Source organism: Mytilus galloprovincialis, chromosome 8 (assembly GCF_965363235.1).
Source record: "Mytilus galloprovincialis chromosome 8, xbMytGall1.hap1.1, whole genome shotgun sequence".
Classification (NCBI taxonomy): domain Eukaryota; kingdom Metazoa; phylum Mollusca; class Bivalvia; order Mytilida; family Mytilidae; genus Mytilus; species Mytilus galloprovincialis.
The window spans coordinates 31015462-31030667 of NC_134845.1; the positions used below are offsets into that span (position 1 = coordinate 31015462).

The 15206-nt window shown below is 31.9% G+C and overlaps 1 protein-coding gene across 6 annotated transcripts; it reads right to left on the bottom strand.

Annotated features, from left to right (window-relative positions):
• Positions 1–915: 915 nt before the first annotated feature.
• LOC143085553 (beta-1,4-galactosyltransferase 4-like) lies at positions 916–13931 on the bottom strand. Of its 6 annotated transcripts, none has more exons than XM_076261979.1 (9): positions 13813–13931; positions 10487–10521; positions 8607–8868; positions 6652–6881; positions 5163–5350; positions 4634–4756; positions 3464–3559; positions 2854–2979; positions 916–1319 (listed from the first exon to the last, which is right to left on the bottom strand). In XM_076261979.1, exons 1-8 carry the CDS (start codon positions 13817–13819, stop codon positions 2859–2861), a joined length of 1062 nt encoding a protein of 353 aa, XP_076118094.1. In that variant the 5' UTR covers positions 13820–13931; the 3' UTR covers positions 916–1319; positions 2854–2858. The 6 variants fall into 6 exon arrangements, with proteins under 6 accessions (XP_076118094.1, XP_076118095.1, XP_076118097.1 ...); XM_076261980.1 differs by having other exon boundaries at positions 2842–2979; XM_076261982.1 differs by having other exon boundaries at positions 8805–8868; positions 13813–13930.
• Between the last annotated feature and the right edge of the window lie 1275 nt (positions 13932–15206).

Consider the following 15206-nt stretch of genomic DNA (forward strand, 5'->3'; position numbering starts at 1 on the left):
ACCAGAGAGACAGTCGAACCCATAGATTGAAAATAAACTATTAAAGCCATGGCTAAAAATAAAAAGACAAACAGACAAACTAAAGCAGAGAAGACAAAGCATATAAAGCCAAGGACTAAGCAACACGAACCTCACCAATAACTAGGGGGTGATCTCAGGTGCTCTGGAAGGGTAAGCAGATCCTGTTACACATGTGGCAACCGTCGTGTTGGTTATATTATTAAAAATCCGGTAAAAAGTCTAATTTGGTAGGTCACAATCGTGAAAGGGGAGGGTATTGTAGTTACGACAAAAGGAACATGTCCGATATCATCTGCGACGGTCAACCAACTCGTGATGGCGTCCGTAAAATTTAAGAAGGGATGATTTCAACTTCACTCTGAGGAACTCTTGGTTTAATAGCTTCCTTGTGAGCAGCAATCCTCTATCAAGGAAATGATGATAGGGAATATCGTATCAATTAATTATATATATATATATATATATATATATATATATATATATATATATATATATATATACGTCATTTGCAGGCGCTGCTGAAATGTTGGTAGATAGAAATGGAAACTTCACAATTGGAAAGCTAAAATCATCTGTTTTGTTTTCAACCAACTGTCATTGTCAATTTCTAGATGTTAGTCAAGATATGAGGTAGACTCAACTGTATCCGTAGTATCCTTTCTTTCTAGTTCGATTGGATAGATTCGTTCAACATAGTCACCAAGTTTTGTATTATTTAGTGAGTAATAATGGATAAGTACGTAGCATTGAACACGTCTAAGATAAGAACAATAGACACAAAGCGTCGATATAAGAATACTTGAGGTTTCTGAAAGCTAGTTTAAAGACAATTGAAACTAATGGATTGAATGCATTATTTTCTCCCACACTTATATTTGTAAGTATCAATCAATACACAATCAACAGATTTATTGTAGATATGTTATAAACAGTATTGAAAACGTATGAAATTCTGCAAGTAAAGCTATAAAACTATAAAAAGTTTCGACAAAGAACATTCAGGGTATCTTGAAATGAGCAGCAATTAAAAATTTCATCGGACTGCCTACGGACTCCTTAGAGAGTTTGCACAATAGTTCTGTAAAATGCCGAGTTCTTGACCTCAGTTATTGATGTCATTACATCTATAATGGATGTTGTTATGATAATAGTTTGAGTGTCCAGCTATCACGTGGCTTAAATGACTATTTATCATGTTTATCTTTTCTTTCAATAAGTTCATATTGTTATCTTTTTCGATGTACCCATCATTTTTTTAAACCTTGCTTTCTTTGTTACTGCCACGATCTTTTCATCAACTACAAAATATTTAAATCACAGCATTATAAACAGGATCTAATTATTGTCTGTTGATTTCAAGCAATTTATGAAACACTCTCCGAAATAATATTGTTTTGTTTTTATCAGCTCTATAGTGTTTGTTACAGGAGTTTCGTGTTTATAATATTTTCGCCGCATGCATCACTGAAGAGGCCTGTCGGGTCGAAACGTGCGCTTTGTCTATCAAAGTATTATGTTATTACAAAGTTTTCCACAAATTTAGCTGGAAGTCAAAAGAGAAATTCTATTGAGCGTGTTCTAATGTGAATTATTCTTTAGAGGGAAGAGAATATTGTCTATTTAATGTACATCTAAACAAAAGTTCATCAGATGATAACAAGACCTTATTGATAAATATTCCATATCAACTTCACAAATCATACATATGGTCTTAAAGTTTAGGTTTTAGGTACTGGTGTTGTTTATCGTCATTCTTAATACCGTGTATTAGTATTTAAAATTTTATTAATTGTCTTAATTTTTTTACTTAATTATTGTTCAGTCTTTTTCGAAAATATCCATCTGTTTTGACTCGGTACTTATCATCCAGTCATTGTGTTGTTGAATATGATGATTTTTAGTATTCCTGTCTTTCGTTTCTGATAGTGTACTTTGTTTATATGCCTTTTGTTTATCTTTGTTTATATATTTGCTTGTTTATATAGTGACTAAGATTATTACAATGTTGACTGCTGTACCCTTCTTTCTTTTGGACATTTTTACCTATTATGGCTGTTTGCTTTGTTCATACATCGTTGTCAATATAATGGAATTGTATGCGAGAGGTTTACCTAGCTATACAATCAAGTTTAATCCACCATTTTCTACATAAAATATGATTGTACCAATTTAGGATTATGACAGTTATCCATTCGTTTGAGATTTTGATTTTGCCATTTGCTTAGAGACTTTCTGTTAAGAATTGTTCTCGAAGTGCTTTTTTTATTTTACTTTTTCCAATGAAAGATTATGAGAAACCAGATAACAATTTAAAAAGGACTTAACAATGTAAAAGTAAAACAGAAATAGGTCATTTCACTAAATACACATCTAAAACCGAGTAGGTAAAAGATTAATTTTCAGTTATTGTAACTTCCAAGATTTGGTTTGTATATTACTTTGTGTTCAACGCCACCGTTAGAGAACTTGCTGCTTTATTATGATGGTCATTATTTATTTATCAAAGAGAGCTGGAGTACATGGATGGAAACACATATTATTGTTATATAACCCTATCTATAATTAAATGTTTACCATACATGTAAATAGATTGTAAGGAACAAGAACACAATAACATTAAATAACAGTTGAAATACTACCACGAGGTCTCTTCTAAGGTAACTGAGTAATGATAAAGAATACTTTTGTTATGTTACTAATTTCTCCTATGTGGTTGAATTAGAAAACTAATGAAATGTTTACTGACAATTCTATGTTTCAAAACAAGCTAGTTGCAACCTCAGACCAAAGATATCATTTGTTTAAAATATTGTCTCATACTAGATTATTTACGTTCATTATATGCTGACATATATCCATCGATACAACTGTTTGTTTTCTTTCCGTAACAAGCGGTACTCTAGATTATTTAACCCATCATTTTTCCACACTTCATACGAATATTTTAAGAACTTCTTCCTGCAATGAAATAAGAAATAATATCAATAACATGACTAAATAATTCAATTTTGGATGTAACGCGTCTTCCGATTGGCTGACGCTAAAATTAAAAAGACTGAGGCTGATGAAACCTTGAAATCAGTCAGTTATATCTCAAAATACTGTTTGGTAAAGATATCACAAACAATGGGTCATATTGTATTTTTTTTTTTCATGATTACAAATTACTTATTTCACTTAGTTTGAAATAATATATGTTAATCAATTGAATAAAAAATAATCATGTTTATACTTTGTTTAACCTATTTTTTATTTATTTTTTTGTTATATTAAAAATCCTTGGTGCTTATAGAGGTTCTTCTACGTAAAATGGAAGGTTAAATCAAACAAACAATCAGCTTGCTTGCCACTCACAGCGCCCACAATGAGCAGAATGATTAAAATATAACTTTCCATAGTATTGATCAAAATATGAAACTTGACATTATTACTTTAGAAGTACCTATCGATACTCCTTTCAGCAGGCTTGTGGCTAACACTACCACACATACCAAAATCTTCAAACGGCCGAATCAATTCATATTTGTTGAATTTAATCCTAAAATGATAATGCATATTAAAATACATATATAAGCAAGCAATGAATGTGGTTTTTAAATTTGATATATGCTTTATTGTGCTTCTTTTTTTTTAAATATTTGTTTGTTTTTGTTCTGATTAAGATTATGACACGGTGATGACTACTGTACCCCTATTTTGAGAATTTGACTAATTTTGGCTCTTTTGTTCAAGCATCGTTTGTTTTTGTTTATATGTTTATTGGTTTATTTGTTTATTTGTTTAAACATATTTATTTATAGTGGATTGGGAAACAAGTTTCTGGAACTTATATTAATCCCTTTCCACTTTGCGGGTGCGAGTGCTGCCTTGTAGCGGCATTAGCCTGCTCTTTTTCGAAATCTACAAGGGTGTCTTTAACGTGCAAGATATATGGCTCTCTCTTAACACGGGTCAGCCATTTATCATCCCTTCCGACGGATTATCATCGTTTTCTCAAGACCATACTCGCATATGGTGTCAAGGGAGAGCCGAAAATTTAATCCATGAAAGTTTCATTCCGGAACGGGAATCGAACCAGGAGCCTTTGTGTTAGTTCAAGCATCGTTCTAAATATACTTGAGTTTGATGAAACTGTCATACAAATAATTTAAACATATTTTATTGTTCAAAATGACAAATAGATAAGACATAAGTGTTACAATTTAGTAACGTCTTGTAGCGAATCAATGGATTTTAATCGAGTGCATCTTTTTACGGTATAAATAAAACACATTTACAAGTGAAAGGTTTAGCGCTATAAAACCAGGTTCAATCCACCATTTTCTACATTTGAAAATGCCTGTACAAAGTCAGAAATATGACAGTGGTCTTTCTCAGGAAAAGATTACCTCAGCTGTATTTGCCAAACTTTTAAGAGATTTTGGGTCCTCAATGCTCTTCAACTTCGCATTTTGTTTGGTCTTTTTAACTTTTTTATTATTCGAGCGTCACTGATGAGTCTTTTGAAGACGAAAAGCGAGTCTGGCGCTAATACAAAATTTCAATCCTGGTATCTATGATGAGTTTATTCTATAGAGAATACAAATAGTTTTCTACGAAGGACAATCTTTACCGTCTATATAAATCATCATCCTCTCCTCCCCATCCAAAGAACTGATTAGAAAATCCGTTTATTTCCTCGAACTGTTGCCTTGAAAATGTAATTATTCCACCTGCTATCTTTTCATATGGTAGACTGAAAGGATTCAACAATTACAATGCATTTCCTTAATTACATTTAACAATAAATATTTCTCCACTCGAGGTAATTTAATTTTCAGAACTTAACACTATTCATTTTAATGACGTTACAATTGAACAAATAGATCATTGCTTTTTGCATGTTTTGTTGGCTGCTGTCTGTCATACTTGTTATTACTTTATTGTCTTCTCCTTTGAAATGTTTCATATCAAGTCGGGCTTTCTCAAAGCTTACTATACGGTATGGGATTTATGCATACGGTACGCTATAGTAGGTTTAGTTCTTTAGTCTCCAGTGAATATATTTGGCTCGCTGGAAATCTTACCACATCCTCTTGTTTTCTATATATAGAATATTGATTAGGAAACATATCTAAGACAATAACACATACAAAACTTACCGATATCCAAATTGCTCAACCTTGACTGACATATGAATTGGGTTGTCAGAACATATGTAGAAGTTTCTGTCATCCTCGGGTAACACATCAACATCATGAAATACTATACAGTCAAATTCCATGTCAGACATGGCCTCTTTGAATCCGACATTTGACATCATACCTCTGTTGAATGGCATACCGGATTTCTAAAATATTTTTTTATATATATATTCATAGATACTCATGTAGCACTGATAACACGATGCACCTATTATTTGGAATCATAAATTATAGATTTTATAAAAATCCCAACAGCACTAAATTTAAATGCAAATTAATTTGATAAGATAATCTATGACAGTATTAGTAATGTTCTAGCTTAAGCTGTTGTGTTGCATATGTGCAGCCAAGGGTAGACACAAGAAGATGCATGCATTAATTAAGCCATTTGTGTTAAATCAACCAACGAAACCGGCAAAACTAATCGAACAAGCGTAAATCATTCTGTGATTCCTATGTCATTTGTAAGAGGTTATTTCAACAGAAGAAAACATGCCAAAAGCAGAGTAAGACACATGTTAACGATAATAATGGTAACGTCAAAATTCAGACAAAGTTGAACCGAGATAACGTTACATTATGGTAAATTATTTTGTAATAGCAGGTTAACGTCTTAACACGCAATTCATTTTTTTTTATTAGTTGCTACTGAACTAGTGTCAATATCTGTGAGTACTCTCAGATCTGTATATTACTTTGTGTATTTTTGTTTGTAGGATGCATAAGTAACCGTCCACGTCAATTCTGTGTTTTTGTTACATGTATTACTATGTGTATCAATCTGATGACTTAAATATTTTTTAACTGATTATTATGGATTGATCTATTATTGTACCTACACTGTAACTTCAATGTCACATGCTAGGGGAGGAGAGGGGTGAGCGCTCACTAACATGTTTAACCGCGTCACATTCTTTGTGTGCCTGTCCTAAGTAAGGACCCTGTAATTTAGATGGTAAATTTTTAAAGCAATTATTGAAATCAAATCAAAATTCGCTTCATATCTTGAAACCATCATATAATTTGATTATCACTATCGAACATCTATATGACAGAAGAACTCGTACATGTTCCACTTGTTGAAGTCACAATTTCGCCCCTCCCACCTTTTTCTTCTGCATGACATTTTGACAATGATGGGTGCCAATACAGGAAAATGCAATAGTTATCGTCTCTGGACCCTCGAGGTCAATCTTGTGTTTTGTATGGGTTTCTGCAAAGGTGTTGAGTGGACAGTTGTTTGCCTGACTTTTCTGGTTATGCTGATGTCTGTTTCTTTTGATAATTGTTATTTTGTTTATTTCTACTATTGTTTCCTCTTTATCTTTTTATAAATAATTGATAATGATAACATGAGAATGAATTATATATTAAGTTTGTTTATTTTATTTATTTTTATGTTTACAGCTTATTTCCCAAAAATCTATTTTGCCAATAAGAATCTTACCTGCTCGATAACATATATTACAAACTCTAGTTGTTGTCGCTTTATTCTAGGTAGTATGTTATTCAAAAATACTTTGAGTTGTTTCTGTCTGTTTCTGTATGGTATAACGATAGCTACTTTTTGTACAGCTGTACAGTGTTGTGGTCTATAATGTCCATCGTCCATATAGGAATGAATCATGTTCAAAATTGTGTTGTTCAAAACAGATCTATTTAGTGGTATATGTCCATCTAAAAAGTTCAAAAAAACAATGAACATTATAAGGAATTAATGTTGTACAGTTATATCTCTTATACCATTATTAACAGAAATTCCGTTCTCTCTAAAAACTTTCGAATTCCCTTTAAAATTGCAGCAAAATAAAAACCCTATAGCTGATTTCTGACATCTACTTTATTTTATCAACGTTCACAGGAACAAACAAGGCCTTCATATAACATTTACTTAGATATGTTCTGCGGAATCTGCTGCACTATTTTTGATATGAAATTAAAACATGTTAAACGTGAAGATATATCATTGCATATGTTAACATTTCAATAGCAGTATATGTTTGCAGAATTTTAGCTGTTCAGATTTGCACAGTACATGTATGTGTTGTTCGTCTGCTGATCGATATAACGCAAGATTCTGTAGTAATCTGGTGAGCAGTCGCTTTTTTATTCATCGGGGAAAAATATATTGATATCTGGAGACCGTCCGCTGATCAATATATCGGGAGAGAATGTGTTAATCTGGAAACCGTCCGCTGATCAATATATCATGGGAGGATGTATTGATCTGGAGACCGTCCGCTGATCAATATATCGTGGGAGGATGTATTGATCGCGGAGTTCGTTCGATGATCAAAATATCGTGGGAGGATGTATTGATCTGGAGACCGTCCGCTGATCGATATATCAGGAGAAAATGTATTGATCTGGAAACAGTCTGCTGATCAATATATCGTGGGAGGATGTATTGATCTGAAAACAGTCTGCTGATCAATATATCGTGGGAGGATGTTTTGATCAGGAGACAGTCAGATGATCAATATATCTTGGGAGATAAATAAAGGCAACAGTAGTATACCGCTGTTCAAAACGGTGTTTTAATCGATAAAAAAAAAACAAATCCGGGTTACAAACTAAAACTGAGGGAAACGCATTAAATATCAGAGAACAACGACACAACATTGAAATGTAACTGACACTGAAACGAACTAAGCATTAGACAAAATCCGATGAGAATAACAAATATAACATCAACACTAAATACATGAATTTGGGATAGAAAAGTACCTTGACACGTCTTATAATAATGTGAATTCACACTCAAATATAAAAGGAAACAAACGACACAAAAGAAACACAACGTTGAAATGTAACACACACAGAAACGAGCTATAATATTACAATGGCCATATTCCTGACTTGGTACAGGACATTTTTTTAAAAGAAAAAATGGTGGATTGAACCTGGTTTTGTGGCATGCCGAACCTCTTTCTTTAATTGCAACGTTAAATATAACATTAAAATGACAACACAACATAACAGGACTACAGTAAAAATAAATAGGAGAACATGTTGAAGACTTACTAGTGACGCCCAGATACAAAAGTTCGAAAACCAAAAAGAAGAGATTTCGCAATGACCTGCAGATCGTCCGCTGCCCAATATATCAGAAAGAATGCAGTGATCTAAAGACCACTATTTGATCCTCATTGTTATCACTGCGAATATATTTGTATTATTCTTGGACTGGCTAAACGTGGTTGTTTGTTAATAGATAAAAACTGTATCCTTTCTTTGTGTATTTTTGGTTAAAATGACTGTGATGTTGCGTCTATTGTCATTGGTAAATACAGTAAAAACAACACAAAGCACATATTACGCCACATACACAATGGTAAAAAGGCATGATACAAGATAATGAAATGCAAAATGGCCGAGTGATACCAGTATTTACATACTTACAGAGACCATTTGGTGGAAATGAGCACACATCACTAATCCTGGTTTTCAAAACATGGTAAAGTGTGTAAACTGAACGAGGTTTGTCATAGCTCGAAAAAGATAAATTCAAGTTATTCAAAATGAATGAAATATTTTTGTTATTCCACCAATGTTTTTTTTTAGATAATATTGTTTTGTCAATTATGAAAAATAACACACCAGTCATGAAAAATAAAGTCAAGCATCGACGACGAGATATCCAGCAAGTTGCATTACCTAGTACCTGAAAAGTATTGAAAAAACGCATGCAATAATCATTTCGTTTATCGTTCAATCATAAAAAATAAATACGTAACAATTTGAAAACCAGCGGCTTACAAGCTTAAAAGATTTCAAAATCCAAAACACAACAGTCGTTCCGAAGAAAAAAATAATAAACATAAAAAAGTGTTGGTAAAATAATTGGAATTTAAACTAGTTTAAATGCATTTTATTTCCAAATATGATTTATCGATACAAATACACAAGTTATCGTCAGTTTATAATAGAATATTTATATTACGTCTCTACGTTGGTGATGAAGTTAATGATATGCTCAATGATTATAGAAAAAAGTAAAATCATAAAAATACTGAACTCCCAGGAAAATTCAATCGGAAAGTCCCTAATCACATTGCAAAACCAAATGTCAAAACACAGCAAACGAATGGACAACAACTGTTATATTCCTGACTTGGTACAGGCATTTTCAAATGTAGAAAATGGTGGATTGAACCTGGTTTTATAGCGCTAAAACTAGCCTTTTAGGAAATCCTAACAGATTTGACTCCATTAACCATCAAAATAAGGAATACAAGTTTTTATTATTTGAAAAATCAAAAGCCGAAAAGGTTAAAAGTTTACACTCAAACAGATAACCTACAGGTGCCACATGTGGAGCAGGATCTGCTTACCCTTCCGGAGCACCTGAAATAACCCCCAGTTTTGGCGGGGTTCGTGTTGCTAAGTCTTTAGTTTTCTATGTTGTGTCTTCTGTACTATTATTTGTCTGTTTGTCTTTTTATTTTTAGCCATGGCGTTGTCAGTTTATTTTCGATCTATGACAATCCCTCTGGTATCTTTTGTCCCTCTTTTACATTAAGAAAAATATAGTAATTCAGATTTTCATGTATACAATTTTGCATCTGTAGACCCAATGACAGAGAGATTTTTCCTAAACCAACGTTACGCATGATATCGTGAATTTATCCCAATGATAGTCGTCCCATACTGTATATTTGTGCTTTTTCTTATAAACTTAATTTCAGTTTATATTTAAACCATACGATTTTCACTGGAGCACAGAGGTAAAAGGAAAGAAAGATAAAAACAAAATTGCTAAAAGCTTTTTCTTTTGTTTTCTTATCAAAAACATTTTTCGGCGATTTGGTAAATTTCAAACGGTTGAATTATGTTATGCGTGTTTACCCTGTTGCTTATCATGGTTTGAATGTACTTGTTTGGGTTTTGAATTATTTTTATACCGATTTAAAAGATTTGCATGCATTTCACTAACTTACTTTATTGAGAAGCCTTTATGATCCTTTATGAGTTCACCGAAATTATATCAACATCCTCTCATAATCATGTGCATATCATAAGTCTGAAACCTGGAATTGTTGTTTTTGTAATATATTAAGCAGTTGTCCTTTAGAGAATTTGATGATCATGAAAGACCTTTGATGAGGATGTTAAATATTTTCAGACCATTTTAAACTCGTAAAGTCATCATTCCTGTATACTGTTGACACTTTCCGGTTCTTTTCATATTTGTTCTTTCGTTTGTAATACATATATATTGGCACTCATACTACATCTTCTTATATCTATAAATATTCAAATATTGAGATAAAATACATTACCTTAATAATGTTCATAGCCATGCAAGCTGTGCACTCTGAAAAGACAATATGATGATTAAATTTACCTAATTTCCAAGACAAATTAAGATTTAAAGAACAAAAATGCTTTTGTTGAACTCAATGATTAGCAATTTTAACCGATTGTATCCCATTTCCCCCTTTCTGTACATAAACAAAATATTAAAGATTTTAATCAATGTAGTAATATCATACCAGATATGCAGATGCATATGATGACTTATATCCTACCGCCAGAGTTTCTGAAATGGTCCGGTTATGAGGTTACCTTTAGGTAAAAATAAAGTTATGTACAGTTGGACAGATCATCAACTGAACAAACTTGTTTATATAGTACCCGGAGAAATTATCCCATTAATCAAATAAAGTAATAAACGTAGGTACTAAACTTTTGCACCTTTGGAGTGACCGTTGAACAACCCTTATTAAAACTCTTAACCTCCCCAATACACTTAAAAGTAACATGAGTAATGGGGTTTACGTAACATGGCCATTCAGTAATATGAATGGAGTGTTTACTTATAATTATATCATAAACCCCACTGGCTAAATTTGAAAATGGTCAATAAAATTTTATACATGGTCATTCATATCTGGACAACTAAACTATGTACACATTATTCTTCAAACTTTGAAGAATATTTAATAAAAGCTTCTCTATAATATATGCATCAAACAGGATTTGATTTTTCACAGGATGGAAAAATGGAAAAATTAAAGCACTACAAGAGCACTAACAGTTGTAACTTCAAACAACATTGGAGTATTAGAATGGATAAGATCTTAGAGTAACATAAAAAGTAACAGGAACTTAAAGACATGGAATTCTTTTTATAAGCATAAATCCAATTCTCCACACCAAAATTAAATGGTGTGAAAGTAGTGAACAAGTCTCTAACATATCATTAATTTACAACAAAAAGCTTAAAAACAAATAAATACTAAATGTTAGGACGGCAAATTCACAAAATATATATATTGTATACTATAAAAACATGTTCAAGTCCTTCCAAGTTACCAACAATCACAACAATACACAAATATCACATCCAAACTATATAGAGACTAATACATGGCCTTTTCCATATCAGCCTGGGTATCATCCCGAGACCCCATATCAGCCCGAGACGGAGTCGAGGTGCTGATATGGGTCTCGGGATGATACCCAGGCTGATATGGAAAAGGCCATGTATTAATCGCTTTATCATATACTTCCGACAATAGTTTTATGTAAGGCAAATAAACTAATGCAATAACTAAAACAGTCAAACATTTTATAAAGAAAATTAAAATTATGAATCAAATATACTATAGTTGTCCAACAACAGCATCATTAACTCCTTATATATTTATGGTAACATTTCCTATAGAGGCATTTTGAAACATTGAAAATTTGGAAGAGTTTTACGATCATTACTACTCCATGTTTGTTGTACTATAAAATGATTCATAATTGTTAATGGCATTTGTTAGCAAGTATTAAACTATCCCTACAAAAGTTCCCGTAAATTTTGACGTCGTCATAAAAAACATCTGACGTCACAATGGAAAACTAAACAACCGATACCGGAAACATCGGAAGTAACTTGCACGAGAGGCACTATTATGGGTTTTGTGCACGAGATGCATCTGATATGGGTTATCAGCCCGGGTGGGAAATTATTGCTTGTGTACTTCCGCTCATTACACATATGCAAAAGCTATCATATCAATGGTAAGTATATGATAAGTATAGATTATAACATGCCCTTTTCCATATTGGCCCTGGTATCATCCCGAGACTCCCATATCGGCCTCGAGGCTTTAGCCGACGGACGATATGGGTCGAGGGATGATACCAGGGCCAATATGGAAAAGACATATTATAATCTTTTTATCACATATTTAATTTCTGCAGAAAAGAGAAACAAAGGTCAATTATAACAATTTAATGAAAGATAAAAGGTAAAATCTTAAACATTTTATCACAAACGAGTCGTTAAGGACACAGTGACGTCACGTCATTTAGAATCAGGGCACAATATCAATATGGTCTTTTTTGCCCCGGGCAATTTTGAGGTTATTGCATATGCAACACCAGACGAATTCGTAACAAATATGTGATAAGATGTATTAATACGAAACTGATGGATCAAAATATAGAAAGACTGATTGACGTTAAAAAAAGTAACAAAGACATATTTAAATGTTAAAAGTCTTAACAAAGATAAATCTCCAAAAAGGATTATATCTGCAAATGGAAGCTAAGTGTATGTTATTTATCAGTTTAAAAAAAATGTATAAGACACAAACAGATAACTTGATTTGTTAAATGAGTTAGACAAATACAAAGTCTACATTTGAAATTGAGTGTACCAAGTCGGGAATATGACAGTTGTTGTCCATTCGTTTGATGTGTTTTATCCTTTGATTTGCCATTTGAATAGCATGATTAGGGACTTTCCGTTTTGAATTTTCTTCGAAGTTCAGTATTTTTGTGATTTTACTTTTGAAATGCAATTGTCAAATACTAGATAACAGACCAGAAATTAAGAAAAAAAAAATCATAGTATATTTTGTATATAGGTATATCATATATTTAGATATGTATATATTAAACTGAGTTTTGATTGTACTATATATATGAAAATATGATGGCCTTTGTAACTTATGTCGCAATAATAATGAAACTGAAGGTCACTCTTTGTTCATCAATATTTGAAAAATTCCAAAATATCATTGAAGGAACTGCTACCTCTAGGCAAAGATGTAACGCTTAACTTTGATGGTCAAAATCTCATTATTGGATTAAATTGTGACCTCGACAAGACACAAATATATATCTAGAATACCATTTTGTTTTAGGACAATTTTTACATTTTTAAAAAAGGTCGGAATGACATGAAAGTGTTTATAAAACCTAGACCAAACGTATTTTTCAGAAATCTTTGAACGAATTTATCAATAATTCCACTTAATGTAACTTAAAACACTGTTTTGTACTAGATGACATTAACTGTACATGTGTATCTCTAATACTGTTATATCTTATACTTGTCGCATATTAGTTTACACATTTTTATTATGAGAGAGGCAAAAGATATCAAATGGACATAACTCATAATTAGAATATAAACTGACAATGCCATGGCTAAAAAAAGATAAACAGGCAGCTAACAATGTATTATGGGTATCATTTATTAGCCAAAATCATACTTTCGAATTGTTTACTGTATACACTTTCATTTTCAAACCATTTTCATTCTAAAATCATATGCATGGTACAAATATTATAGTTAGAATTATAGTAGAAATAGTATTTTACTCACTATCCATGAACGGTTTATCTTCATCAGACCATTTATATATATCTTTTACGATGAATATAAATATTTTTCACAGTAAATCCTTCTGAAGTAATGCATACATGTAAGTGGTAGGTGTACGTATTGTATTCTTATCAACGGCTGACAGTTGCTTAGCCGGAAAAAAGCACTTTAACAAGATCAAATTTGAACTTTGAAAAATAAGGAAATTATTAAAATGAAAATATTGATATAAGTAAGTAAGTAAGTTAATTATTTATTATAGTGACATATGTAAATATTTATGTACTGATTACAATCACATGATATATAATAAATATGAATACACCCTGCCCAATGGACCTATAAGTCACCCAAAATAATATAAAATAATTTCAAAACACTTATCATGTTCTTGAAAATAACAAAGTATTCATGAAATGATCTTTTGTTGAAGAAAATTATTTTTTTCAATTACATGTATATAGCTATTTGTTAACAGAATTGTGTTTTTTGCAATATTTCTGTATAATGTATTTGTCTACTTTTCGAGTATGTATCATATTTAACAATTAAAACTTTCCATTATTGTACATAGATATAAAGGAAGTAGTTATCAAAGTTCCCTAAACATATGTTCTCGTATACCTGAATATAATGTTCAGTCTAATAAAAATTGAATCTCAGTTTGGGTCACATCATCAGTGCAAATTCTATAGGGCCTTTTTGCTGGTAGTTTACCAATATACCATCCGGTTTTTATCCTCTGAGTAATATTTCACATCCAAACTGTGCTAAATGTAAGCCATCGACTTTGTTAGAATTGATTTTTTTTCATATTAATCTTGTTTAAAGGCAGATTAAAAAGTAAGTACGCAGTTTTGGAACATGTTGTATGTTATCATACCATATGTTTGAATAAAGGCGCTGAATGTTCATTTCAACAGTTTTCAAATTAATAACATTTTCTGTTTCAAAATAGTGTTCAAAGTTTAGTTTTCAGAAAATGTCCTTCAATTCGCGACACCAGTTGTCGGTACAACGCACAGTTATAGTGTGGATTAAAAGCTAACTTAAGAAGTCAATTGACTGAAAACCTTCACCTTCGTTAAAACTTCACTAGCCAGAATCATCAACGACTTTCATCAATAACCTTTACATTTCAGGAGCCAAACTTTTGAATCTTTTCCCAGAATTCATTTGAATTCGTTGTTATTATTGTTTCAATATCAACTACCATAGCTTTCTTGTATTGTATGTGCGTTATATTCGTCTAAGACTTTTATTAAAAACATCACTCGCTGTTGACTGCACTCGCGTCTGAGAGTTGATTTAACGCCTCGATTACAGTTACACCTTACACCGTCCTTAATAATAATAATAATAATAATATCTTTATTTAGAGAGAGTAACTCATT